Source organism: Leucopleurus acutus, assembly GCF_964270905.1.
Source record: "Leucopleurus acutus genome assembly, chromosome: 1".
Classification (NCBI taxonomy): domain Eukaryota; kingdom Metazoa; phylum Chordata; class Mammalia; order Artiodactyla; family Delphinidae; genus Leucopleurus; species Leucopleurus acutus.
In genome coordinates this window covers 134,904,511-134,931,627 of record NC_139142.1, presented here as the reverse complement: position 1 = coordinate 134,931,627, position 27,117 = coordinate 134,904,511, and the positions used below count along the sequence as shown (strand labels likewise).

At 49.7% G+C, this 27,117-nt stretch overlaps 1 protein-coding gene across 11 annotated transcripts in view; it reads left to right on the top strand.

Annotated features, from left to right (window-relative positions):
- Window positions 1–27,117, top strand: part of MEGF11 (multiple EGF like domains 11) — a gene marked incomplete at its 5' end in the record, with an annotated part of 235,928 nt that overhangs the window by 41,159 nt on the left and 167,652 nt on the right. For 10 of the 11 annotated variants that reach the window (XM_082844313.1, XM_082844321.1, XM_082844318.1 and 7 more), the window contains one exon: window positions 12,172–12,264. The exons of the other annotated variant lie outside the window; for it this stretch is intronic. In XM_082844313.1, coding sequence (XP_082700439.1) covers window positions 12,172–12,264 — 93 coding nt within the window. The remainder of the gene's footprint in view (window positions 1–12,171; window positions 12,265–27,117) is intronic. 11 annotated transcript variants of the gene reach the window in all.

Genomic DNA, 27,117 nt, shown 5'->3' with positions numbered 1-27,117 from the left:
CGATTTGGGTTCCTTTTATTTCGTTTTCTTCTCTGATTGCTGTGGCTAAAACTTCCAAAACTATGTTGAATAAGAGTGGTGAGGGTGGGCAACCTTGTCTTGTTCCTGATCTTAGTGGAAATGCTTTCAGTTTTTCACCATTGAGGACGATGTTGGCTGTGGGTTTGTCATATATGGCCTTTATTATGTTGAGGAAAGTTCCCTCTATGCCTACTTTCTGCAGGGTTTTTATCATAAATGGGTGTTGAATTTTGTCGAAAGCTTTCTCTGCATCTATTGAGATGATCATATGGTTTTTCTCCTTCAGTTTGTTAATATGGTTTATTATGTTGATTGATTTGCATATATTGAAGAATCCTTGCATTCGTGGAATAAACCCCACTTGATCATGGTGTATGATCCTTTTAATGTGCTGTTGGATTCTATTTACTAGTATTTTGTTGAGGATTTTTGCATCTGTGCTCAGCAGTGATATTGGCCTGTAGTTTTCTTTCTTTGTGACATCCTTGTCTGGTTTTGGTATCAGGGTGATGGTGGCCTCGTAGAATGAGTTGGGGAGTGTTCTTCCCTCTGCTATATTTTGGAAGAGTTTGAGAAGGATAGGTGTTAGCTCTTCTCTAAATGTTTGATAGAATTCGCCTGTGAAGCCATCTGGTCCTGGGCTTTTGTTTGTTGGAAGATTTTTTTTTTATTTTTTTTTTTTAGCGGTACGCGGACCTCTCACTGTTGTGGCCTCTCCCGTTGTGGAGCACAGGCTCCGGACGCAAGGCTCAGCGGCCATGGCTCACGGGCCCAGCCGCTCCGCGGCATGTGGGATCTTCCCAGGCCGGGGCACGAACCCGTGTCCCCTGCATCGGCAGGTGGACTCTCAACCACTGCGCCACCAGGGAGGCCCTGTTGGAAGATTTTTTAATCACAGTTTCAAGTTCAGTGCTTGTGATTGGTCTGTTCATATTTTCTGTTTCTTCCTGTTTCAGTCTTGGCAGGTTGTGCCTTTCTAAGAATTTGTCCATTTCTTCCAGGTTGTCCATTTTATTGGCATAGAGTTGCTTATAGTAATCTCTCATGATCTTTTGTATTTCTGCAGTGTCAGTTGTTACTTCTCCTTTTTCATTGCTAATTCTATTGAGTCTTCTCCCTTTTTTTCTTGATGAGTCTGGCTAATGGTTTATCAATTTTGTTTATTTTCTCAAAGAACCAGCTTTTAGTTTTATTGATCTTTGCTATTGTTTCCTTCATTTGTTTTTCATTTATTTCTGATCTGATTTTTATGATTTCTTTCCTTCTGCTAACTTTGGGGTTTTTTTGTTCTTCTTTCTCTCATTGCTTTAGGTGCAAGGTTAGGTTGTTTATTCGAGATATTTCCTGTTTCTTAAGGTAGGATTGTATTGCTATAAGCTTCCCTCTTAGAACTGCTTTTGCTGCATCCCATAGATTTTGGGTCATCGTGTCTCCATTGTCATTTGTTTCTAGGTATTTTTTGATTTCCTCTTTGATTTCTTCAGTGATCACTTCGTTATTAAGTAGTGTATTGTTTAGGCTCCATGTGTTTGTATTTTTTATAGATCTTTTCCTGTAATTGATATCTAGTCTCATAGCGTTGTGGTCGGAAAAGATACTTGATAATGATTTCAATTTTCTTAAATTTGCCAAGGCTTGATTTGTGACCCACCTTATGATCTATCCTGGAGAATGTTCCAGGAGCACTTGAGAAAATGTGTATTCTGTTGTTTTTGGATGGAATGTCCTATAAATATCATTAAGTCCATCTTGTTTAATGTATCATTTAATGCTTGTGTTTCCTTATTTATTTTCATTTTGGATGATCTGTCCATTGGTGAAAGTGGGGTGTTAAAGTCCCCTACTATGAATGTGTTACTGTCGATTTCCCCTTTTATGGCTGTTAGTGTTTGCCTTATGTATCGAGGTGCTCCTATGCTGGGTGCATAAATATTTACAACTGTTATATGTTCCTCTTGGATCGATCCCTTGATCATTATGTAGTGTCCTTCTTTGTCTCTTCTAATAGTCTTTATTTTAAAGTCTATTTTGTCTGATATGAGACTTGCTACTCCAGCTTTCTTTTGTTTCCATTTGCATGAAATATCTTTTTCCATCCCCTTACTTTCAGTCTGTTTGTGTCTCTAGGTCTGAAGTGGGTCTCTTGTAGACAGCAAATATATGGGTCTTGTTTTTGTATCTATTCAGCCAATCTGCGTCTTTTGGTGGAAGCATTTAGTCCATTTACATTTAAGGTAATTATCGATATGTATGTTCCTATTCCTATTTTCTTAATTGTTTTGGGTTCGTTATTGTAGGTCTTTTCCTTCCCTTGTGTTTCTTGCCTAGAGAAGTTCCTTTAGCAGTTGTTGTAGAGCTGTTTTGGTGGTGCCGAACTCTCTCAGCTTTTGCTTGTCTGTAAAGGTTTTAATTTCTCCATCAAATCTGAATGAGATCCTTGCTGGGTAGAGTAATCTTGGTTGCAGTTTTTTCTCCTTCATCACTTTAAATATGTCCTGCCCTTCCCTTCTAGCTTGCAGAGTTTCTGCTGAAAGATCAGCTGTTAACCTTACGGGGATTCCCTTGTGTGTTATTTTTCCCTTGCTGCTTTTAATATGTTTTCTTTGTATTTAATTTTTGACAGTTTGATTAATATGTGTCTTGGTGTATTTCTCCTTGGATTTATCCTGTATCGGACTCTCTGTGCTTCCTGGACTTGATTAACTATTTCCTTTCCCATATTAGGGACGTTTTCAACTATAATCTCTTCAAATATCTTCTCAGTCCCTTTCTTTTTCTCTTCTTCTTCTTGAACCCCTATAATTCGAATGTTGGTGCGTTTAATGTTGTCCCAGAGGTCTCTTAGACTGTCCTCAGTTCTTTTCATTCTTTTTTCTTTATTCTGCTCTGCAGTAGTTATTTCCACTATTTTATCTTCCAGGTCACTTATCCGTTCTTCTGCCTCAGTTATTCTGCTATTGATCCCATCTAGAGTATTTTTCATTTCATTTATTGTGTTGTTCATCATTGTTTGTTTCATCTTTAGTTCTTCTAGGTCCTTGTTAACTGATTCTTGCATTTTGTCTATTCTATTTCCAAGATTTTGGATCATCTTTACTATCATTACTCTGAATTCTTTTTCAGGTAGACTGCCTATTTCCTCTTCATTTGTTAGGTCTGGTGGGTTTTTATCTTGCTCCTTCATCTGCTGTGTGTTCTTCTGTCTTTTCATTTTGCTTATCTTACTGTGTTTGGGGTCTCCTTTTTGCAGGCTGAAGGTTCGTAGTTCCTGTTGTTTTTCTGTGTCTGTCCCCAGTGGCTAAGGTTGGTTCAGTGGGTTGTGTAGGCTTCCTGGTGGAGGGTACTAGTGCCTGTGTTCTGGTGGATGAGGCTGGATCTTGTCTTTCTGGTGGCAGGTCCACGTCTGGTGGTGTGTTTTGGGGTGTCTGTGGACTTATTATGATTTTGGGCAGCCTCTCTGCTAATGGGTGGGGTTGTGTTCCTGTCTTGCTAGTTGTTTGGCATAGGATGTGCAGCACTGTAGCTTGCTGGTCGTTGAGTGAAGCTGGGTGCTGGTGTTGAGGTGGAGATCTCTGGGAGATTTTCACCGTTTGATATTATGTGCAGCTGGGAGGCCTCTTGTGGATCAGTGTCCTGAAGTTGGCTCTCCCACCTCAGAGGCACAGCACTGACTCCTGGCTGCAGCACCAAGAGCCTTTCGTCCACCCAGCTGCTTGTGTTGGAGGGTCTCCAGCCTGAGAGGCTTGTCTGCTTACCCGCCAGAGTGGGCGGGGCTGGGATTTGAGGCTCAGGCTTCAGTCGGAGCACTGGGAGAGGACTGGGAGAGGACTGGCGTTGGCAGCGTGAACACCGGAAGAGGAATCTTAATAGCATAAAAGACAAAAACAAGCAACCAGCAACAGTTATAACTAACGTCTGGTTCTAGGCATTTTGCATGAATTAGCTCTAAGTCCACAGCCATTTTATAGATGAGGAAACTGAGGACAGAACAGGCGGCTCAAGGACACGCAGCTAATAAATGGCAGAATAGGGACCTGGGCTTTTAGATGATGCTAGAATGCCAAAGAATAAAACTCAGCCAGGGCACCACTGAATTAAGGTAAGTGGCTATGGGCCAGCTTGGCAGGTTGGCTGGGGGTGACAAACCCCTTGTTACCCATCCCAGAGCTCTGTGTGAGCCTCCCCAGGACCCCTCATTGGGAAGAAGGGGGACCCGCAGGCCCCAGACCAGGAGAGCATTTGACCCTTCATGTCCTTCCATCCTATCAGCCCTGCAGGTGAAATGCTTCTTTTTTAAAAAAAATTGACAATTCATGTCTCAGAGCCAGACGTGACCACAGCAATTAAAAGCCAACTCTAGATGTGCCCACCGGCTGTTTTGTCTCTTCCCAGCCGTGGAAGGGATGCAGGGCTGGTAATGATAAAGGAATGAATGACACATATCTTATGAATGGTTTTAGAACTTCCCTTGGTGACTCCCTGACACAGACACACGTGCTCCCACCCACCCCCGTCCCCACATGCTCTGTGATCTTGGCCATGGCAGAATCACTCATGCTAAGTGTGTCACTTTGGAATTGGCACCTGGGCCCTTTTGGATGTAGGTCATTTTATTCCCAAGCAGAATCAAATGACAGCCTCATCTGAGGCTCCAGCCAAGAATGCTAATGGAGGGCTAATCAGTGTGCCTTGGAGCACTGGGGAAACTGGGTTTGTGGAAAGCTCCAGAAGCCATGTTCCGTAGAATTCTCGGAGGCTACCACCTCCTTTCCCAAGCCTTCTTTTGTCCTACCTGGGTATCAGCCTAGCTGGCCAGGGAGCATGGAAGTTGTCTTTATTTATCTTGACCTTTTCATGTAAGTAATTTTTATAGTTCCATTAACTAGTAAGATCATTTGCAAGCCACCAGGCAAAATATATCACCACGAACACCTCAGGGACTTGTGGTTCATCTTGAGTGGAATGCTGATAGGATTGAGGATTGATTCAGAGCGCTCACCACGAGCAAGGGACAGCAGACTGGATGCCTTGGTCAGGGACTGGCCAGTGTTGGCTCAGCAGTTCGTTTGCAGAGGAGACCCCAAGTCTGACCTAGACCCTTTGGCTCAATGCCAAGATCCCCATACCGGGTCCTGGGCTGCTTTATACCACTCCAGCCCAGGACTGATGCTCTGGCCTTGCGTCTGTACCTCAGAACACATTTGTTCCCATGCCGCGCTCTGTGCCGGCATTTGTGGAATGGAATCTTCTCAAATTTGGCTTGAATCAGTGAGCCAAAAAGTCAAGCCCCAGACTCCCAGAGCTGGAAGGAACGTTGCAACCACGTCATTCAACCCCTTCATTTTGCAGACAGACAAACTGAGACCCCGAGGGAGGGAGGGGACTTGGTAAGTTGGTGACAGATCTGGCGCTGGTACTTACTTATCTCAACCTGTGGTCCAGGTGGTGGTGGAGCACGTGGTTAAGAGCAGGCCTTTTAGCATCACACGGATGTGGGTTCAAACCTTATCTTGGCCTCTGGGTCAGCTAGGGTCCTGGTGAGAAACAGATGGCATGTTAACTGAGGAGGGTTTAATAAAACAATTATTTATAAAGGCTTGAGAAGGGTTAATGGAAACTGCAAGAGATGGTGCAACATTTAGGGCTAGCAGCCGCGGAGAGCCACTTCATCCCTGAGCTGGAAGAAGCCCCCCAGGACCGTGAGCTGTAGGGGAGAGGACCACCACCACCACCAACCCATGGCCCAGCCTTGCCTCCTGCCCAGCCTCCCAGCTCCTGCTATTTCCCGTGCCCTGAACTCATCCAGAAGCCAGAGGGCAAGGAGGCCCATTAATGCAGTCCATGGAGGTCCACTCTTAGGGCACAGAGAAGGGTGGGGAGTGATCTGAAGGGACAGATGCAGACTCTCCAGCCCATACATTCTCAAGGGGTAAAATGATTCTCAGTCTGTTTATATATAAAGCACAGATATACACGCAATGCATACACAGATATGCAGCATATCTGTGGTATTAGAATTTCATGGGAGGGGATGATTAAGAGAGAATTGTCCTCGATGGCTCCTGGGAAGTGGGGTGTGGGGTGTGATCGTGAAAGCAGAGTAACGTGCATCTAGCATGGTCTCTTGATAGCAAGGGGAATTTGTACAGGTTGCTTAGCCCTTTCTGTGGTTTAGGTTCCCAACTGTACATGGAGCAGTAATGATACCTGCCTCAAGGATCCAATGGAACAATGGATAGTCAGTGCCCAGCAAAGAGGAAGGACTTATATGTGGCCTCTTTCACTCACCACAGCTACTAGTGTCCATCCGTGCAAGACCGTCATTGTAACACAAGGGGTCGTTAAGTTCATTTGACCCCTCAGGAGGAAACAGAGGACCGAAATAAAGGGCCAAGTGGGCATTTGTGGCTGCTGAAGGTTATGCTTTCCAGCCTCTTGCTCCTTCAGGTGGACCCAGAGGAACATTTGAGAAAGGAGGCAGGGCATCATTGGGTGTTCGCTAATAAGCACATTTTGGACTTTGTTTTACCATCTGGTTATATCAGGGAGTGAGTGAATGATGGAAGTATAGAAGAGCGGAAGGGACCTTAAAAGTCCCACAGTCCAGGGACTTCCCTGGTGGTCCAGTGGTTAAGAATCCGCCTTCCAATGCAGGGGACGTGGGTTCGATCCCTGGTTGGGGAATTAAGATCCCACATGCCGCGGGGCAACTAAGCCCGCGCGCTCTAGAGCGCACAAGCTGCCGCAGAGATCCCGCGTGCCGCAACTAAGACCTGATGCAGCCACAAAAAAAAAAGTCCCACAGTCCAATTTTCCACCAAATCAGGAACCCTCTAGACCAGGAGGGCCCCCTCCCCCGATAAGGAATCAGATAGTAAATAGTTTAGGCTTTGCTGACCATCCGTCTCTGTGGTGAGGACTCAACTCTGCCCTTGCAGTGCAAAAGCAGCCTTGGACAGTATGTAAATGAGTGGGCACAGCTGTGCGCCAACAAAACTTCATTTATAGAAATAGGCAACAGTGAGATTTGGCCCGAGAGTCGTAGTTTGCCTGCTAACCCCTGCCTTCCAGCATCTGTAGATCCTCTAGGCTCTGCTGGAGTGTTCCCAGGGGTGGGTTGCTCCCTACCTATAGGAAGAGCTCCCTGAACTGCTGAACCATTCAAGTGGTAGAAAGTCTTGCCTTGAGTTAGGCTGAAATCTGCCCCTGTGTCACGTGTGCTTCTGAATCCCTATTCTGTCTGGGACAGAGTGGCTCCCACTTCTCTTCGGCAGCCTTTCAGCCTGTCAGCTGACTTTGACCTGCCTCCCACCCAATACTTCCTTCTCCAGGCTAACCTTCCCCCCACACCAAGTCCCACCCTTCACGTGACCCTCACAGGTCATGTGTCCGCACCCTCTGCATCCTGATCCTTCTCCCCCCACTTGTCAGTGTCCCTTGCAAAGCACAGGTACTCAGAACGGCCACCAATAGCCACCTATGGAGTATCTGTAAGGCATGGCTCACGGGGAGATACAGGGATGTTTAAGACTCTGGGTTTACCCTCAAGGAGCTCACAGTCTATTGGGGAGACCGGATAAGCCCATACTAAGTGGGGAAGCGGCAGGGCCAGTGAGGAGGAACCTCGTGTGGGTAGGGAGGTTCTGGTGGGAAAATCTTTCACCTTCCATAAATGTTCAGACTGGGGTGGCTGCAGCCCTCCGAGCTTCTTGGTGGAGCTGGTGATAGAGGCTGTGCCTGGCCTTGCTGACCCAGGTGACCCGGGGCTGGTGAGCGCAGGAGAAGCATTTCCAGCTGCTGTGACATGGTGGAGACAGAGCGTCAAGGGAGTGGCAGCAGTAGAAGGAACCTTCAAGGGTGATGTGCTCTAATGCTCTTATTTTATAGATGAGAGAGTGGGGAAGCCACCTGCCCACACTCATGTGTCAGGTAGCCCAGAGCCTGAACTCACGCTGGGTCTCCTGGCTCTTAACCCAGTGCCTTTTCCAAAGAAATGGAGGACAGAAACCAGGGGTCCCTGTGAGGTCAAGAGTAGAGGTTTACCAGGCCATAGGAAGGGGACGGGACTTGGGGGCCAGGAAGTGGGACTAGAGCACTGGCAGCTGTCCAGGCCTTTCCTGGAAGAGGTGGGCGGATGCCAGCTCCCGGCGATTCTTAGCTGAGTGGGACTTTAGGCCTCATCTGGTCTCATCTGAGTTCCAGGTGAAGTTGCAGGGCCCGGAGAGGAAAGTGAGTTGCTTGATATCACTGAGATGGATGCTGATAGATGCAAAGCCAGATCTCCTCACACCCATGGCTGGGCTCGTTCTACGCACCCACCGCCGTCCCTCGAGATGGCCCATCACCCTGGTCCCACAGGCCCAGGAGTAACCTGAGCCAAGGGGCAGGGTTTAGAGATTTGGCCACTTCCCTGTGGCTGAGCTCTGAAGCCAAAGGCAGCCACGCCCTCCCCACACGTGCTTTGGTGCTCTCCTCCTCGGGACCCACAGACACTGAGCACCTACTGTACGCCAGGCAGCATAAGGGCTTTAAAAGGCCAAATAGGAGTGAACTCTGTCCCCCAGGGGCTGGAGATCCGCAAAAGAGAGACAAGTGCGGACATAGGTAACTCCCTCAAGGTAGGCTGCGATGGCCTAGGACAGGGGTTGAGGCAGCATGTGTGAAAGCCCCAAGGCCTGGCACGTAGTGGGTGCTCAGAACCTGGTAGCGCACAGGAAGCGGTGATAACTGGTAACTGCTGTCAGCTGCCTTAGACATCTGTCCAGACCCTGTGGCGTGTGTGCATGTGTGTGTGTGTGAGAGAGAGAAAGAGACAGAGAGGGAGAAGTAATAATAGCAGCTCCTGCTTGTGGAGCACTTACTGTGGGCCAAGCACTCAACATGTATTACTTCATTAAGTCTTTGCAGCAGCCCATGACATAGGTTCTATTGTTGTCCCCACTTTACAGATGAAGAAATGGAGGCACAGAAGGTTAAATCATTTGTTTATTGTCCTATAATTGGAACTGAAAATGGCAGATAGGGAGTTTAAATATAGGTCATCACCTTCTCTACCATGCTGGCCATTCCACCAGGGGTGGAGATGGGGCTGCTCTCCAGCACACCACCCCCCAACTAAGTCCCTACAACCCTCTCCATGTGTCTATGACTTCAGTGGAGGGCAGAAGTGAGAGAGACGGCCTGTGTGTGGAGGAAAAGGAGGCTCAGGCATCGCCAGGACCCTGCCTCGGGTCTGAGGACAGCCTACCAATACAGTAGCAAGACTCACTCAGTACTGACTGTACCCCAGGCTCCGCTCTAAGTACTTTGTCAACTCATTGAATCCTCACACACAGCCCGAGGCCCATCCTGTCACCATCCCCCACTGAACAGATGGGAACTGACACAGAGAGGGAGGTAACTTGCCTGAAGTCTGGAGCTGCTAAGTGGCATCGCTGGATCCAGCCCCAGCTCCCCGAGTGCCGTCTGTGCTCTTAACCGCTGTGCTGTGCTGCTTCTCGCTAAATGTGCCTCTAGCGCCTGGGAGGTTAGAAGCAAGACTGAGGCAGGACGGTGGCTGGGGGAAGCTGACCGGGCGGAGGCCAAGGGAAGAGGGAGGGTGGAGCTTGCTCAGAGCCCCTGAATGCACCTCCCTTGCAGGTAGGGAGAGGGTGCAGGACATAGGCCAGGAGTTAGGTCTCTAGGGGCAGAGGACCAGAGTACCGGGTGGTCTTCGTCTTTTCTCCCTTGATCTCCAAGCCCCTGCCCAGCCCCAGCCTGCAGGGCACCCACGCCTGCAGAGGACGTGTTGACACAGTTCCTCTGATTTGAGTCTTCTGGGCAGGGGAGGACGTCCAGCCTGGGCGAGGCATGAAGGCCCCGTGTCTTGGGCTCCTCTCAACTCCCTCGGCCTTCAGAGGCCTCTGTCTCCAGGATCTTCCTCCTGCAGCTCCCTCCTCTCTGGCCAGAGGCCACAGGCTGTTCACAGGATCCCAAACACGCAGGCCTTAGTTCCTCCATGTATAAAATGAAGCAGTTGGACGTGATTTTCCGTTAGGTGCCTTCCAGACCTGACGTGCGGCAGCTTCCCAGTCCACTGCCTGCCCTTGCCGCCCCCAGCAGAAGCCCCAGGGATCAAGGGGCTGCTCTCTGCAGTCAGAAAGCAGCTGGAGGTGTCTGGGCTCACCTGACAAGCTGATGGAAGGGTCTGCTGGAAGGCGGACCGGCCCAGCTGTGGAGCATACTGGGACCTCAGCCTAAGGGAAGGGGGAGGAGCTGAGGTCAGGGCTGGGCTGGGGAGCCGGGGGAAGGGTACCTAGTGTCCAGTGTACACTGGGGACATTGGCCCATTTGAGCTTGTTTAGAAAGTCTAATGGGAGCAGGGGAAACCAGGCAGCAGGGATGACCAGGTGGGCGTCTTGCTAGCAACTGGGTGAGCAGCTCATTGTGGCTCTAAGTGGAGGTGGTCACTGAGGTCAGGGTCCAGCCTGGTTCCCCAGTAAGAAGTAGGTTAGCTAGTAGGCCCCAGCTGCTCCCCAAAGCTCCAAGCGAGGGGCTGTCAAAGTCTTGAGCACAAACCAGAACTCTGCCCAAAAGCCACTTGTACAAATGAGAATGACTCAAGGGCCAGGGCTCCCCCCAGACATACCACATCCCAGGCTTGCAGAGGATGGGCTGTCTGCAGACCACTAACCAGTGGGGCATCTGAAAGGGCTCTTCGGGGCCTGCCTCGCCAGGAGCCCTAGGAAAAGCTAAGGCCACAGCTTCAGGGTCAGTGTCTGTGTTTGGGAGGGGCCAAAGGTCCCCACACCCACCATAAAATGAACTCTGTTGTCTACCCTGACAGCACCCTCTCGCTGGGCATTCGGCCGAGCAGTGAACATGGAAGCAGGGTGGGTGCTCGGAAGTCAGTGGCAGCTCCTCCAAGCTCACCATTGGGGGCCACCTGTCCCCCCAGCGCAGGCCAGTTCCAGGCAGAGAGAAGGTCTCTAGTTGCTTGTCAGAAAAAAAGCGCTTCATCTAGATCCCTTCTGAGCAATTGACAGGGTTGATGGTAGCTGCTGATCTCCCAAGCTTACAAAATTGGCAGGGGTGGCAAAGGGGGTTTCTGTAATCCCTCACTGATGGATTAGACGGTGGGACAGATCTCTCAGGAGCAATGGATGACCTTGAGAAAATGTGGATGTCAAAGGGAGAGAGAAATAATCTCCCTTCCTCAAAGTGCTGCCAGTAAGCCTTCTCAGCACTGGGGTAGTTGATGGAAACTTTGCTGCCGTTACCTCCCAACTCAGGAGGCTGTAGCATTTGACTGTGTGATAAGAAATTGCCCGGCGCTTTCTAATTACAATTATCGTCGTCGTGGCTGTCTCTCTTAATTACTTTCTTATAATTAGCTGTTGCTTTTTCCTCAGCATTTGTGTGCTTTGCAGATTTGCTGACATTTGAGAGCCCCAAAATAGGGACATTTGGGAAGGAGGGCAGAAAGGTGGGGAAAACGTGAGAGGAATGGATTCTTTTTGGGCAACCTGATAAATTTGGGGGCCTTTGCAGAAAGAAATTGGGGAAGCCAAAAGACGGGTCATTTTCTGAGCCGATGGGGAAAGAGAGCAGGAGTGAGGATGTAGGGATGGGCTTTGTGGAACGTCTCCAGGTGTTCAGCCTTGGAGGAAGTACTCTTGAAAAGCCACCAAGGCTGCCATTTCGCGGGCTTGGGTTTCATTTCAGGAAACAAGCCTGGGATGAAGCACACCCTTGTTGAATCCTTTTCAGAGTTAATTAAATAACTCGGGTCAGGGCTTCCCTGGTGGCGCAGTGGTTGAGAGTCCGCCTGCCGATGCAGGGGACACGGGTTCGTGCCCCGGTCCGGGAAGATCCCACATGCTGCGGAGCGGCTGGGCCTGTGAGCCATGGCCGCTGAGCCTGCGCGTCCGGAGCCTGTGCCCCGCAACGGGAGAGGCCACAACAGGGAGAGGCCCACGTACCGCAAATGAATGAATGAATGAATGAATGACTCGGGTCAGGAGCAGCTTGATTTTCCCCAAAACCAGTGATGCGTTCTGAGCATCCCTGGGCCCCAGGGAGTCTTTACAAAGTGGATTGTGCTCCTTGACCAGATGGTTGGTTTTCACTCTCTGTTCCTGTTCTTCCTCCCCCTCTTCTGATCCCCTGCAGCCCTGTGTACAGAGGAGTGTGTGCACGGCCGCTGCGTTTCCCCGGACACCTGCCACTGTGAGCCCGGCTGGGGAGGGCCCGACTGCTCCAGCGGTGAGTCTAGGGTCTTTGGGAGTTGAGCGGGGCCATGGCTCTGGCTGGGGAGGGGCCGTGCCGTGTGGATGCTGAGTTCTTTGTCCTGGGCTTGGGCTACCTAGTGAGTGTGGGCAGCGGGGAGGAAGCGTACCTACCGGATGGTACTCGGGGTGGAGGGCTCTAGGGGCATGAGGGTCGTGGTTTGTGGCGGCCTGGAGGGGCATTGCATGTCGTGTGTATGGGGAATTGTGGGGTCATCTGTACGACTCTGGCTTTTGATGAAACACCTCCGGATAAGGTCTTTGAGGCTTGAAGTGAAATTGAGATGCCACCTAGGGGCGCAGACCCAGGAGGTCACTGTGGTCAAGGCCTGGTCTTCAGCTTTGCCGGTGCAAAGGCTCAGTGGGTGCTCACAGAGGCTCAGGGGACTTATTTATGAGACTGATGGGTACTGGGATGCCTCTGTGTCCCCAAAGGTAGGAGAATGGGATGCTTGTAGGGCTGACCACTGTGTTCTTACGTCTCTCTGGGTAGACTGTTCACATTCCCTGGGGAAGGCTCTCTGGTGAGCACGAGTGAGGCAGATGTTCTTGGGACGGACAGAGTGACTCATAGCAGCATGGGCATCATCTCTCCTGTGGGGCTGGCCGCCGAGTGGGCAGGGTACACCCGCAGCTCCTCGGGGAATTCTCTGCCAGGAGCCCAAATCCTTCTCCTTTGGCTCATTTCCCTTAAAAACTCACAGATGAGCCTCTTTCCAGTGGCACGTTTTGCAGTCAATGGTTGGTTAACGTCATGGTCTTATTAGATTTCCAAGGAGATCTTGATTGATGTTAAAGCCCAATTTTCTTCCTGCTTTGAGCTGGGATAGTATCTTTTTGTGTGTGACTTGAGTAGGTGACACAGCTGAGCTGATCCAGTAGGGGTCTAACCCCCATCATTGACCCATCTTTGGGAGCCACCTCCCTGTTCCCTGTCCCATAGTGACTGCAATGGTCGTAACAACGTGGAGAAGGAATGGTGGGTCCACATTGGCCCAGTGTGGTGATCTTGCCCTTTTCCAGTCTCTGCTGGAGTGGAAACGTCTAGTTATGGTCCTTTTTTTCCAAAGGCCTTGACTGGACCCTCTTTGTCTACCCAGTACATGGGAACACACCAGCCAGAGCAAGCTATTGCATGTGGTTTTGTTTGGGCCTGGGTGGTTACCTGGCTTGGGGAGACCAGGATCTGTTTGGGGTGCTCCAGAGACTCTCTCCGATGTGTTGGAACCTCCAGTGACTGTGGTAGCCTCCTCCTTCCACCTGTTTCCCAGCTTGGAGGTAAGTCGCGCTGAGCAACAGGGCAGGGACTCCTCCAGACAATGAAAAGTACAGCTGAGGAACACGTGAGTTAAAGGAATGTGTTCAAGCAGTCCTTCTGTGAACTCCAGGAGACATGCTGGCCGAGATGTTTGAGAGCTTTTCCCCGCCTTGTCTGTGTTTCGTTTTGTGTAACTTTGCCTACAATGAATCTTTGATGGGGAACTATCTAACTTGGATTCTGTGAACGTTGCTGGGACAGGTCTGCTTGCTGTTGCCAGATTATCATGTCAAGCTCAGTCTGTTGGAGGTTGAAATACAGCCTGAGTCCCAGGAGTCCTGAGTACATATAAACCACCAACCAGTGCAAGTGTGTTTGGTGCTCACTGTTTCTAGACTGTGATGATTGGGGGGCCTGGAGGGTTTTTCAGACAGAGTCTGTCTCTCAGGGTTCCCTTCCGGTCTAGTGAAAGAAGTGGAAGGGAGGCGGCCCTTGATCAATGGGAGTAGAGAGTTTAGAGTAAATCTTGCCCCTGGAGTGTGTTTACCAAGCACGTAGCCTTGTAACTTTACAGTATAAAACCGGGCTGCCCAATTTCCACTCCCAATTCAGTCATCAGACTTGGTGCCGAGCAACCCACAGTGTTTCTTCCATAAATCCACCCTCATGGGTTGAAGAATCACGAGCTCTGCCTCTACTCAGGGGCATGTACTACTAAACCCTCAGAAAGTCCTAAAAGATAAGTTCCAACCCTCTTTCGAGAGATGGCAGCATTGAATGAAGGGGATTCATAGATTCTCATTCTCAAAATCATCTGTCTCTAGCTTAAGGCCAGGGCTGGGTCATGGATCTCTATGGCCCTCCTTGCCATGTCTGAACTTTCTCCCAAGGAGCTCAGTGAACAAGGTCACAGACTGTGTGTGGGAAGAAGGTCATCTTAGAGCAGTTGATAATAGCCATTGAGACCGCACAGAAGAAACCAGAGTCCCCTTCCGTGGGTCAGGCCTTCGGGTATTAGAAGACAATGGTCACTTCCCCCCAACTCAATTTTTATTCTCCAAGCTCCTTTGTTTCTCACATGACATGGTCTGAACTGCCTTCCCCATCTAGTTTCTCTCCAATGGCTATGGCCTTTGTTCCTTTTAAACGATCATTCCTAGATCTGACCACAGATGCAGGCTTGTATGGAAAAATTACAATAGAGCTAAATACTCTCTATTGAATTTTCCTGTGCACTAGCACTTTATTCATCTTCTCATTTACTCTTCACAACAGCCCTATGATGTGGGAATTAGCCCCATTTTACAGATGAGAAAGTTGAAGCACAGAGGGGTTAAAGAACTTCCCAAAGGCCCACCGCTAGTAAATGATGAAACTGGGACTGTTGATCAAGTGAAAACCTAGGTCCTAAGCCTGAACACATAATTATTATGCCCTGCTTCCTTCTGGATGCTCAACCTCTGTTAATACAACCTGAGGTTGAAATAGCTCTTTGATGAGAAAACCTAGTTGCTCACAGGGGGAGGAAGGATCTGATTGAAAGATGTGGCCCTGGGATATTGTCATGGAGACAGATGAATCAGCCATGGGACACAAATTGTGATTATGCTTACTCCAAGCAATTTGACCCTGTTTGCTATTGTGCCGTTGGACCCCTGTCTGCCTGTGTGTGCTCTGTGGGGCCTGTGTCCATGGAGATGGGTATCCTGATGAGCACAATGTGTATCTCTGGAGATTTCTGAATGGGATCTGTCATTTGCATGTCTAGACATGTGACATGTGCCCTTCCCCCCTGCAAGGGCAGGGAAGCTTTGATTTTTGTTGAGTCAAAAGCATCATTCTTGTTGGTGTTTTCTTCTGACTCTAAAAGCGTACCTGTTCATGTTAAAAAGGAAGTTCAAACTGCACCAGAAGTATAGACAAAAAGTTAAACCCACACACCCAGCGATAACCAATTCTGGCATTTGAGTGCTTGCCTTTCCTTATTTCTCTGCACGTTTGTTCTTAGAGTTAGATCTGGACACAGCTTTTATTATTTCGATCAAAGGTATGTGCTATTCTGTAACTTGTTTTTTTAATTCAACTGTATGTCATATGCTCGTTTCCTTCTATGGGTTCCTGAAAGTGTTTACCCAGTCTCTTGCTGATGGACTTTTAGGCTGTTTCTGACTTTTCACTATATTAGGCCCACCGTCCTTGATCAAAGATCCTTGTGGCCTGTTGGTTTCAAAATTTAGATGTTTTCAGAGTTCAGGAAGGTATAATGGTGACGATATCCTATATGACATATGCCTCCAGTGGGGTTTGGTCAGCACCTTGGGATGAAACATAGTAATTACTATTTCTGAAGTGACATATAACTGATCGCATCTAGTGATATATAGAAGATATTTAACCACACATCAGTTCCACAAAGATTTTGCCTCTAAATGAATTTTGGAAAATTAAAAAATAATTCCTTTGGACTCTTTAGAGATTTTGGGGTTGTTGACATGTGAATAAAGGGATTGTGGTCCTGTGTAAAAATGCTGCAGTGATTCTTCTCGTGCATGGATCTTTGCCCACGTGTCCCGGTTTCTTCTTAGGATAAGTTCCTGGAAGTGGCGGGGAGGATTATAAAGATCCGTCATCCTACTGCCTGCCCCTGCCCTGCCCTTTGTGGCTGCCAAGGGATTTATGACTTTGATAGACATGAAGGGGCCAAATCCAGTAGTAGGATGCGGTGGGGAACTTTTCATTCTTTTATAGACTTATAACCCCGTAGCCTAATTTCTTGAAGGCCTGGACGAATTTCTTTCTGCTCCATAAAGGAAGTGAGGTGATGCTGATTTGCCTGGTGGGTAGACACGTCAGCTATCGTGGATAATGCCAAGATATTAGATGGACCAATATGGGGAAATGGAGTGGCTGCATGCTTGGTCATAAACCTCCATCTTATATAATAATGAAGAGTAAAAGGATGAAATGTCAGTTTATACTGAATAAAGACGACAGAGTGACTCTTATTAAACTGCACTAATCTCACAAGTGGAGATGAAAAGAAAAAAAAGTTTTGCTACACTGAATATCTAGCTTTTTAAAGGAATTAGGAATAGTAAAGCACTGACAATGATTGAGATAGAAACATTATTCATAAGTTTTATTTCCACACTGGGCAGTGGTCCAGTGTATTTCATTTATGAGGTTTCAGCTCTAAGGAGAAGGACGTGAGCCAATTCCTAAATTAAATATGCCCTGTTAACTTTTATAAATGATACCCAAGAATCAACTTGGAAATTTCAGCTTTTCATTGTATTATTTAATTACTGTATTCTTGGGTCCCGCTTCTCTGGTCCTCTGCCTCCCTCCCATGGTGATTTGCAGTTTGGGTTCTGGCCTGTAGAATGGCATTTTGGTTTTGGTCTCAGGCCTCCCCCGAGGGCTGGGGTAGACATGCAGAGAATCCCTCCCATTTCTCCATAGTCTCGCACATTCTTAGATTCCACTGAACTGGTTTTATCCATGCGAACAGAGTGCGGGAGAGTAAAAGTGCGCTCCACAGCCTCTTACTATTTGTTGAAACTGTCCCCCCTACCCACACCCCAGCCCTCCAGGCCTTATGCTCAGCACGAGACAGGGCTGCAGAGCAGGCCTGAGTAATGAATGCAGCAGGAACCAAGTTGGGCCACCACCAAGAGTAGCTTCTGCCCAGTCAAATGTGTTCTTATGTTGAATGATGTGTGAGACCCCTGGCTGACGTGGCTTTCAGCTATCCTTGCAGATTAAAATAAAGCATGTACCAGCTCAGAAATATGCTTATACTCCTAAACTAGCCAGGGACCGTCTAGGTCAGTCCTTCTCAAACCACGATATAGGTTTGCTAGAGATTTGTGGTGTGTGTGTGTGTGTGTGTGTGTGTGTGTGTGTGTGAGAGAGAGAGAGAGAGAGAGAGAGAGAGAGAGAGAAAAAATATACGTAACAGAAAATTTAAAGTGTACAGTTCTGTGGCAGTAAGGACATTCACATTGCTGTGCGGCCACCATCATTATGATCCATGTCCAGTGCTTTTTCATCTTCCCCAACCGAAACTCTAGACCCATTAAACGCTAACTCCCCATTCCCCACTCCCGCAACCACCATTGTAGTTTCTGTCTCTAAAAATTTGACTACTCTAGGTACCACATATAAGAGGGATCATACAACATCTGTCCTTTTGAGACTGGCTTATTTCACTTATAATGTCTTCAAGTTGCATCCATATTGTGGCATGTGTCAGAACTTCCTTGCTTTCTGAAGCTGAATAATATTCTGTTGTATGTACATATTATACTATATTTTGTTTACCCATTCACCCATCAACGGACACTTGGGTTGCTTCTACCTTGACTACTGTGAATAATGCTGCTATGAACATGGGTGTACAAATATCTCTTCAAACTCCCACTTTCACTTCTTTTGCATGTATATCCAGAAGTGGATTTCTGGAGCATGTGGTAATTCTATGTTTAACTTTTTGAGGAATCACCATACCGTTTTCCACAGAGTCTGCATCATTTTACATTCCCATCAGCAAGGCACAGCGTTCTAACTTCTCTTCATCCTTGTCAACGCTTGTTAATTTCTATTTTTAGTTTTTATAATTGTCATCCTAATGGGTGTGAAGTGGCACCTCATTGTGGTTTTGGTTTGCGTTTCCCTGATCATTAGTGATGTTGAGTCCCCTTTCATGTGCTTTAGTGGCCATTTGTGTATCTCCTTTGGAGAAATGTCCATTCGAGTCATCTGTCCATTTTTTTTCAACTGGGCTGACTTGTTGTTGCTGAATTGTAGGTGTTCTTTATATTTTCTGGATGTTAATCCCTTATCAGATATGTGATTTGAAAACATTTTCTCCCATACAGTGGGTTGCCTTTTCACTCTAAGTGTCCTATTTTTTTTTTTTTTTTTTTGGCGGTACGCGGGCCTCTCACTGCTGTGGCCTCTCCCGTTGCGGAGCACAGGCTCCGGACGCGCAGGCTCAGCGGCCATGGCTCACGGGCCCAGTCACTCCACGGCATGTGGGATCTTCCCAGACCAGGGCTCGAACCCATGTCCCCTGAATCGGCAGGCAGACTCTCAACCACTGCGCCACCAGGGAAGCCCCTGTTAAGTGTCCTTTGATGCACAAAACTTTTAAATTTTGATGAAGTCCCATTTATCTGTTTTTTGTTGCCTGTGCCTTTGGTGTCATATCGAAGAAATTATTGCCAAATCCAGTGTCATGAAGCTTTCCCCCTATGTTTTTGTCTATAGTTTTAGCTCATGGAATTAGGTTTTTGATCCATTTTGAGTTAATTTTTGCATATGGTATAAGGTAGGAGTCCAACTTCAGTTTTCTGCATGTGGATATCAAGTTTTCCCAGCCCCATTTGTTGGAAAGACTTTTGCTAATGATTCCTGAAGCTATAGAGTTAAAATTTTGCACCATGTAATGGCACATTAGTTACCTGAGAAGTGATTTAAACTTTGCTCCTTAGATTAAAACAAATACAGAGGGCTTCCCTGGTGGTGCAGTGATTAAGAATCCGCCTGCCAATGCAGGGGACACGGGTTCGAGCCCTGGTCCGGGAAGATCCCACATGCCGCGGAGCAGCTAAGCCCGTGCGCCACAACTACTGAGCCTGCACTCTAGAACCCGCGAGCCACAACTACTGAGCCCGCGTGCTACGACTACTGGCGCCTGCGCACCTAGAGCCTGTGCTCCACAGCAAGAAGAGCCACCGCAATGAGAAGCCCGTGCACCACAACAAAGTGTAGACCCCACTCGCCGCAACTAGAGAAAGCCCGCACGCCGCAACGAAGACCCAACACAGCCAAAAATAAATAAATTTATAGAAACAAACAAATACAGACTTGTTATAGAATTGAGTGCAGAATTGGCATTTATTTAAAAAAAAACAAAAAATGTGATCACATGAGCCTTTGGTGGACCTTTTGGGGCTACGCTGCTAGGCATCCCTGGAGACAAGGTTATTTTAGGTGTGAATATTGAGAAGCAGTGGGAAAGGCAGAAAGACTGTAACCTGATTTAGATCTCAGGGCTGATGACTGTTTACAAGACGGTTTATAGAGGGATCAGCGTTTCAAGCCCTTTTCCTGCCGCATTCTTGGGGACTCTTCCTTCCAGAGTGCTGGGCTGTCTGCAATACCCCCAGAGTCAACCTCTGTGCTCCTAGGCTCTGGAATGGCATAAGAGCTCTGATCCAGCCCACAATACCTTGTCTTGGGGGCTCTCAGGGTCTCTGCGTCTTTCCACAATGCTCAGTGCTGTCCTACCAGCCTGGGAGTCATATGACCCCCATATTGCTGGGGCTTGGGCATCCTGTTTTCCTGCGGCTCTCTTCACATATATGAAAGCATATGTCCACATAGTCCTGGAATGGAGTGCTAGGAAGTATAGTCTGGATCCCAGGACCTAATTTCTGGTCATGGAGCGCTCATGATTTGACTTGAAACCCTTGAAGCAGGAGCTGGGAGGAACCTCAGAAATTGTCTGATCTACTTCTTCCATTTTATAGATGGGCAAACTGAGGCCTAGAGAAGGGAAACTACTTGCCTGAGGTTACCCAGAGAGGTAGTGGCAGAGCTGTAACTTGATCCTGGGTGTCCTGATTCCCATGCCTTTTGTCTCCTGCCAGCTGCTCTGGGAGTTAAAGACTGGAGTTGTCTTAGAGGCAGATGGGTCTCATTACACCAAAGCAAATGGGTCAAGTTATTCGACAGCCTCGGTGCAGGTGACCTAAAGATTCGGACCCTCCTGAATCCTCTGCCCAGGTTCAAAGGCCAGACTCATGACTCCAGGTCAGGCCAGGGCACTGAGGTCAGTGATTTCCAGAGGGGTCGACCCTGCCGTCTGCCTGGCTTAAAAGTACATTAGGGGGAGGGTCCCATTCTCAGGGATCCCTGGGCACACTTCTCACCGACAAACATGGAGACGTGACGGTCTGGAGGCAAAGGACGTAGGGGCAAAGCAGAGGTATAGGGTGTGGGCCAGGGCTCCTGCCTCTGTCCTGGGGCAGATGAAGGGGTCCAAAAGGAGATGGGCAAGGCTGGGTGGGGAGTCAGTGGACTTGGCCACACTGGTCTGCTGGGAAGGGCCATTGCCAAGACTTTGGGACCCTTCCCAGCAAGAGAGCACGGAGACCGAGCCTAAGTAAGGAGAGCTTACGAGAGAGGGTCAGAGAGGAGCAAGAGGGGGCCACACGGTCTGAGGAGGAAGGTGAATACAGATTCCTGCTCCGACCGTGTACAGAGGCTTCACACAGATGATCCATTTACTCTGCCAGCACCCTGCCACGTGTGTTACCTCCCTTTCTCAAATGAAGAAATCGAAGCTCAGGGAAGTAGAGTAACTCCTGCTATTCACTCAGCTAACAAGCATCAGCTCTGGGATCAGAACCCAGCACTTGTGTTCTTCCCGCAGCTCCATGCTGCCTCTGAAGGGATGAAGCCAGCTTCGGGTCCCACCTCTGCCTGGGTGACCCTAGCTAAGTCCTTCCCTCTCTCTGAGCCTCAGGTTTCTCATCTCTAAAATGGGAAGGTCAGCATGGATATTCCAGGTCTAAAATCCCACAATGCCATGTTTCTGGAAAGCTAAAATCCAGCATCATCTCACTTAATCAAGGGCCCTCGTGACCTTCCTGACGGTGACCTCTGGGGGAGGGAGTCTGCTCTCCCCACCACCCCACTCCCTCCCACGCACAGCCCTCCCGTGATTCTCTCTTCTTTCCAGGACCTGAAAAAGGGGTGGGGCGGGACAGCCATGGGTGGGGACAGTGACTCACACCCTTGCCTCCCCCAGCTGGGGACGCCTGGGGAGCCTTGGCTGCCTCATCTGGGAGGAGGCGCAGAGGGGCATCCTGCCAACCCGGAGGCCGCAGCTCACTCGTGGTTGGCTCACTACGCCAAGGCGGCTGTCAGGGTTAAAGCAACTTCAGATGAATCGCCACAAAGCAATCGCACTTGCTGTTCCTCGCGTGCTGCTCTGCTCAGCCCGCGGCCCTCGCAGAACCACCTGGGCTGCCTCCTGCCGGCATCTGGTGTGCCTCACCGGGATGGGGGGCTCTGTGTCAGCGCGCACGCTGGGGCTCAGTCACCGTGACGGGGACACGAGGGGGCTGTGGACACGGCAGCAAATGCTTTTTCCAGGTCTGTGCGGAAGAGGAGCTGCTCTTCACCCCAGAATTCTAATTTTGAACAAAAAAGTATTCAGTAGCCAGGGCTAGCAGTTCCACTGGCTCTGCGTTCTCTGTCCCTTGAGTTCCATTTAAGGTGCCTTTATTGAGCACTGCGCAGAGACCCACGCTGCTGGGGGTCCAGGGCTGAAGGGGGGTAGTAGGAATGAGGAGGGCATGGCCCCCATCCTTGGGGACCTTCGAACAGAAGCCAGAGCCACCAGTACAGATAAGAGGGAGGAGAAGGTGTCGGTAGAGAGAAGGCTCTGGCTTTGATGGGAGGGGGGCCTGGCTGGCTCAGGAAAGCCATCATGGGAAGAAGGAAGGAACCAAATGTGTGCTCTACCCATTTTAGAGGAAGAAACTGAGGCACAGAGAGGTTAAGTGATGGCCCACGGTGCCACAGCTAGTGAGCATCAGAGCTGGGTCCGTCAGACTCTTTCCACAGGCCGTGCTGGGGTGGGGGGAAGGTGAGAAGTGTGAGCGCCAACTCAGTTGTGAGCAGCCCGTGATAGAGGCTGAAAGAGACCTTGAAGAGGGTTAAGAGACGTAAACCCAGCCCCATCCCGTGTCCTGGGGGCTGGGGGCTGCAGGGGAAGGGCAGCAACAAGGTAGATCTGCTGGCCTCTCTATCTCTCTGTCCTCGACTGTCGCCTCCCCCCACCCCCTGCCTCCCTCTTGTTGAGATGTCCCAGCCTTGGCTATGCTCTGGAAGCCGGTGAAGAGTTTTGTTTCCCCCCCTTCCAGAGTTTGTTTCTTCCAAAAGCGCCTCCCAGGAGAAATGGGAAATGAGAGGGAGCAGATGCCGGGGGTGCCCTGCCCTCACGGGGGCCCGGACCAATGTGAGGATGAGGCTGGGCAGGGGGCAGCGGTGGAGACCCCAGACCACCTTCCTTCCACCCTTGGACCGGGGCGTTCTCTTGTGACGCCCACCAGGAAAGGAGGGGAGACCTGCTGAGAGCCCCCTTCCCAAGTCCAAGGGAGGCAGGTCATGGGGCAGAAGGGGGCATGGGGCCACTGCTTCTCCCACTGCTTGAGAGAGGGCAGCCTCTCAGGGCGTCACCCTTTCTCCATCTGCCTGTCGGACCAGGGGAGATAATGGGACCAGTCCCATCTGAGCAGGGTCAGGGGTCAGGCAAAGCCCTGGCACACGTGGCCTTTATTGTACCTGAAAAAGGCAGAGACTGGATAGCCTAGAGTCCGTGTGTGAGCTGCGTGTTCAGGGGCACTGTCGTAGCAGGGGAGGAGGGAGGTACATTCTGCCCAACCCAGCTCTGGCCATCTGGCTCCCTGAGAACAAAATGAATAAATAAATGACATGCAGTGAGTCTCAAGGACTGGGAGAGGGAGGAGGGTGGGAGAACCTGCCTAGAATGTGACAAAAGCAGAACAGAGGGCAGCAGCCAAGCTGGCACCATCGTGCGGTCCTGGCAGGCAGCGCTGCCGCCCCTCCGGACCCTGCTTGGGCATGAAAAGGACGCTGTGCAACACTCCCCGTGATACACACGCACGTGCACGCGTACACGCACGGCCTGCGCTTCCAGGCTGGGCATGTGGGCTGGGTCTCCATGGGAAACACAGTTCCTGGGGGGAAGGGAAGCACAGACTGCTCCCAGCCTCGCCCACCAGCCTGGAGGACCGGCCTGGAACTCTGACAGGGAGGGGGTGCATCTTCTTTGGAGCCAGAGGGCCGGCTGATGGCAGGTCCCGCTCTCTGAGACCCCTGCCCCCAAGGACTTCGAGTTCCTCCCAGTCAGCCCAGAACTGCTGTGTGCCGGGCACCACGCTGGGGATGGACGCGATGACCTCATTTCATCCTCCACCCCGTGAAGTGGGGATTATGACCCCTGTTTTGTGATGGAGGAAGCCGAGGTCCAGAGAGGGTTAGCCATTCTCTGAGGTCACCCAGCTGCTCCTGAGTGTGTGCTCTCTTCGCTCGGGCATACTTCTACCGGAATTCAGAGCTGTGGAGGAGATGGCTTTTGAGGCTGAACGGGAGAGAGGTCTGGGCTGTGCTCCTGCTTAGATTCTCTCCTAACTTCTATCCGGCACTTACTACACACACCGTCCTATGCATTATTATTTATTATTACTATTTCCATCTTTCAGATGAGGAAACTGAGGCTCAGGGAGGTTAAGTACCTGGCCCAGAGGCACACAGCGAGTAAGTGGCAGAGCCAGGATTCAAACCCAGGCAATCTCTGGAGACCACACTCACGACTCTGGTTAGCACTTCTTTCCAGGACTCTCTGCCTACCCTCTCCAGTCCCTCCCACACTTCGGAGGTGGGGAGGCAGCTAAAATGCAGACCCAGGCCATGTCACTTCCTTGCTCCCCTCTGCCTGCCAGGAAGTGCCCAACTCCTTGGCCAGGCCTCAGGGCCCCTCTGGGTCTGATGCCTGACAAGCTTTCAGCCTTATCCCCCCCACCTCACTTCCCCCTTCCCCTCTCTCAGCTTTCCTTTATCCACTGACCCACTGCCCTTCTGCCTTCAAAGCCCAGTTCAGATGCCGCCTCTGCTATAGCACTTCCTGATTCCCACAGGAAGTATATGTACTTGACTGCATACGTATGGCCAGTGTGGTCCGCACCACCCTAGACGTTTATTGTTTGATTGCGTGTTTGCTATCCTCCCAGCCCCCAGCCCCTGAGACCTCTCTGTGGCAGGGTCCAGGTCTTCCTTGTCACCGTGACGCCGGGGCCCTGCACACCGCAGTTACCGGTGGGCACTCAGCACCGTGCTGAGTGGGATCCAGGGGATTTGCTCTCCCATTTTGTCATGTTTTCGTTCTTTTAGATGATGCTCTAGTGGAGGTACTTGGACCAAGGAAGAGTGGGGCTCTGGGTTGGATGTTTGGGAGAATTCAAAGCCATGTCCCTTGATCTTCCAAATCTTCTCACCTATCCGTGCTGCCCAGGTACCTGCCCCCAAGGATTGCAGTGGGAGACCAGGAGTTGGATTGGTCCTTCAGAGGAAGCAGAGATCACAGCTAGCTGGAAAAGTGGGGAAAATGCCAAGAAGGCCGTGGAACCAGAGCTCAAAGAAGGATGAGATTTGAAGTTTCAATAGTCCAGTATGGAAAGAGAGGGCATTGCAGGCACAGACCCTCAGAAGCAAGGGTACTGGACAGTGAGGAGGTCCGTGTGGCTAAAGCAGAGGGTGCCTAGTGCGGAGAGTGGGAGCCAGGCTGCACCTGGAGGCCAGGCCAGGTGGTGTGGTGCCCTTACCAGCAGCCCGATGAGCTTGGACATGAGTCCATGGGCCATGGGGAGCCCCTGAAGGCTCATTTTGCATCAACTGAGTCTTCATTGTGGAGTGATGGAGCAACTTTGAAACTCTTTCTTAACTAACCTGTGACCAGGTCTGGTAAGGGAACAGAGGGCATGCTGGAGGCTCTGACCTGCCCCTCCAGTCTTGGCTAGTCTCTCCAGGCCAGCTGGGCCATGCTCTCCTTCCCCTGTCCCTGCCTTGAGGCAACTGAAGCAGGCTATCTAGGCATTGCATGGAAGCAGATTGGATGGGGGGACGGGGCAGGGGAGAGAACGCCGTGACTAAGAGTTGGTGAATGGATCTGGGCAGGCGCTGACCCACAGAGGCCAGGTTGGATATATTGATACCCTCTGCCTTCCTGGCCAGAGCAGGGGAGGCAGATGTGATAGCCAGTGGGATGTCCAGCAGAAGCACCTAGAACAGCCTTACTGGCTCCCAGGACCTCTCACTCCCAGCCTGCTTCTCAGGGGCAGCCTTGCCCTCCCATCCTCCAGGCCTCAGTGGGGCCCCAAGGCAGGCGGCAACTTCCCAAAAGTGCTGCAGCAGCAAAGGCTGTGGCAGAACTGGGGAATCTGTCACCCTCTAATAAGGAAAGTCCGTTCTGGCAGCCTGGGTAATAGGCCTCAAACTGAATAATTAATAAAGTTATAAAAATATGTCTACTATATGGCCAGAATAATTCAGCCCAATTAGAAGCAATTGTTTCTTGCAGTTAATGCCACTCGTTTTTCCTTGTGAACAGCTCTTAGCACCAAGATAGGATTTGTAGGTTCGGCTGCCTACTTGAGGGGTTTTATTAAGACCAGACTCTCCCCTAGGGCTTCTTTCAGTTGAGGAGTATCCACCTTTCCATCCATCTATTCATGCCTCTCTCCAACCATGCATCAGTTTGTCCATCTGTCTATCCATCATTCCATCTGTCCACCTATTCATCCCTTCATCCATTCCTCCATCCATCTGCCCATCTACGCATGCATCCATTTATTCATTCATCCATCTATGCATCTACCCATTCATTCAGCAGATAATTCTTGAGCCCCTTCCATGTGCTCGACACAGTTCTAGGTCCTGGGTGTGTGGAGATGAGTAAGACCTTGCCCCTGCCCCAAGGAGCTCCCAGCCCAGGCAAGTGAACCTTTGAGTGATGCAAGCTGTCATTCCTGTTTCTCTTCAGAGGTCCTTCTGAATATTATTTTTGTCCTTCATCTCTTCTCATGTATCTCAGTGAGATAGATAGATAGATAGATAGATAGATAGATAGATAGATAGATAGATAGATATTTGGAGTTACAACCGGCTTGAGTTAGGTAATAAGTTCTTTCCCAAGATGGTCCAGATTATTCCCCTACGTTTGAGAGTTTAAGGATCTTCTGGCTTCAAAATGCCCATGCTCTGGGTCCCAACCTTTTATCAGGTGGAGGTCAGGGGATGTGGGATCCAGCTCTGCCCTGGCCCCTGCATTCACTGGCCTGGGTAAGACATTTACTTTTTATGGTTCCGTCTGTAAAATATGAAGAATCACTGTGCCATTGTGAGCTCACAGGGGTGACAGGAGTCAAGATGCTTGGGGTCACCTGATGGAGACCCAAGTTTGCTTCCTGGAACACTGGGCATAAATTGAATTCTGAGTTAAATCATCTCATACTTTATAGGCATCCACGGGAAATGCTTCCATAAAGCCAATGCTCTTTTTGCGGTGAAGATGCCCTCTTTCTGATTTCTCTGCCTGGACAGTGAGACTTTTCTTATAGTATTAGCAAAACCATGACTCAATTCACTAAGTCTCCATAGAGCCTTTGTTGTAAGCCCAGCACTGTGCTAGATCAATCTGATAGAATTATCTAGTGAGTTATATTACGGTCATCAATCATTTATTAGGGGCCTGCTTTATTCAGGGCTCTGGAGATGCAGAAAGACCCAAGCTTTCACCCTGCCCTAGAGTTGCCCTCTCTGATATGGGTTCCCTGTTGCCTCTTTGTGAATCAGGATATCAGTGCTGGCAAAACAAAGTGAAAAGGCAAGGTATAGCCTGGGAGAAGACATTCACAGCACATGTAATCCATAAAGGATTAGTATCCAGAATTTTTTTTTTTAATCCTACAAATCAGT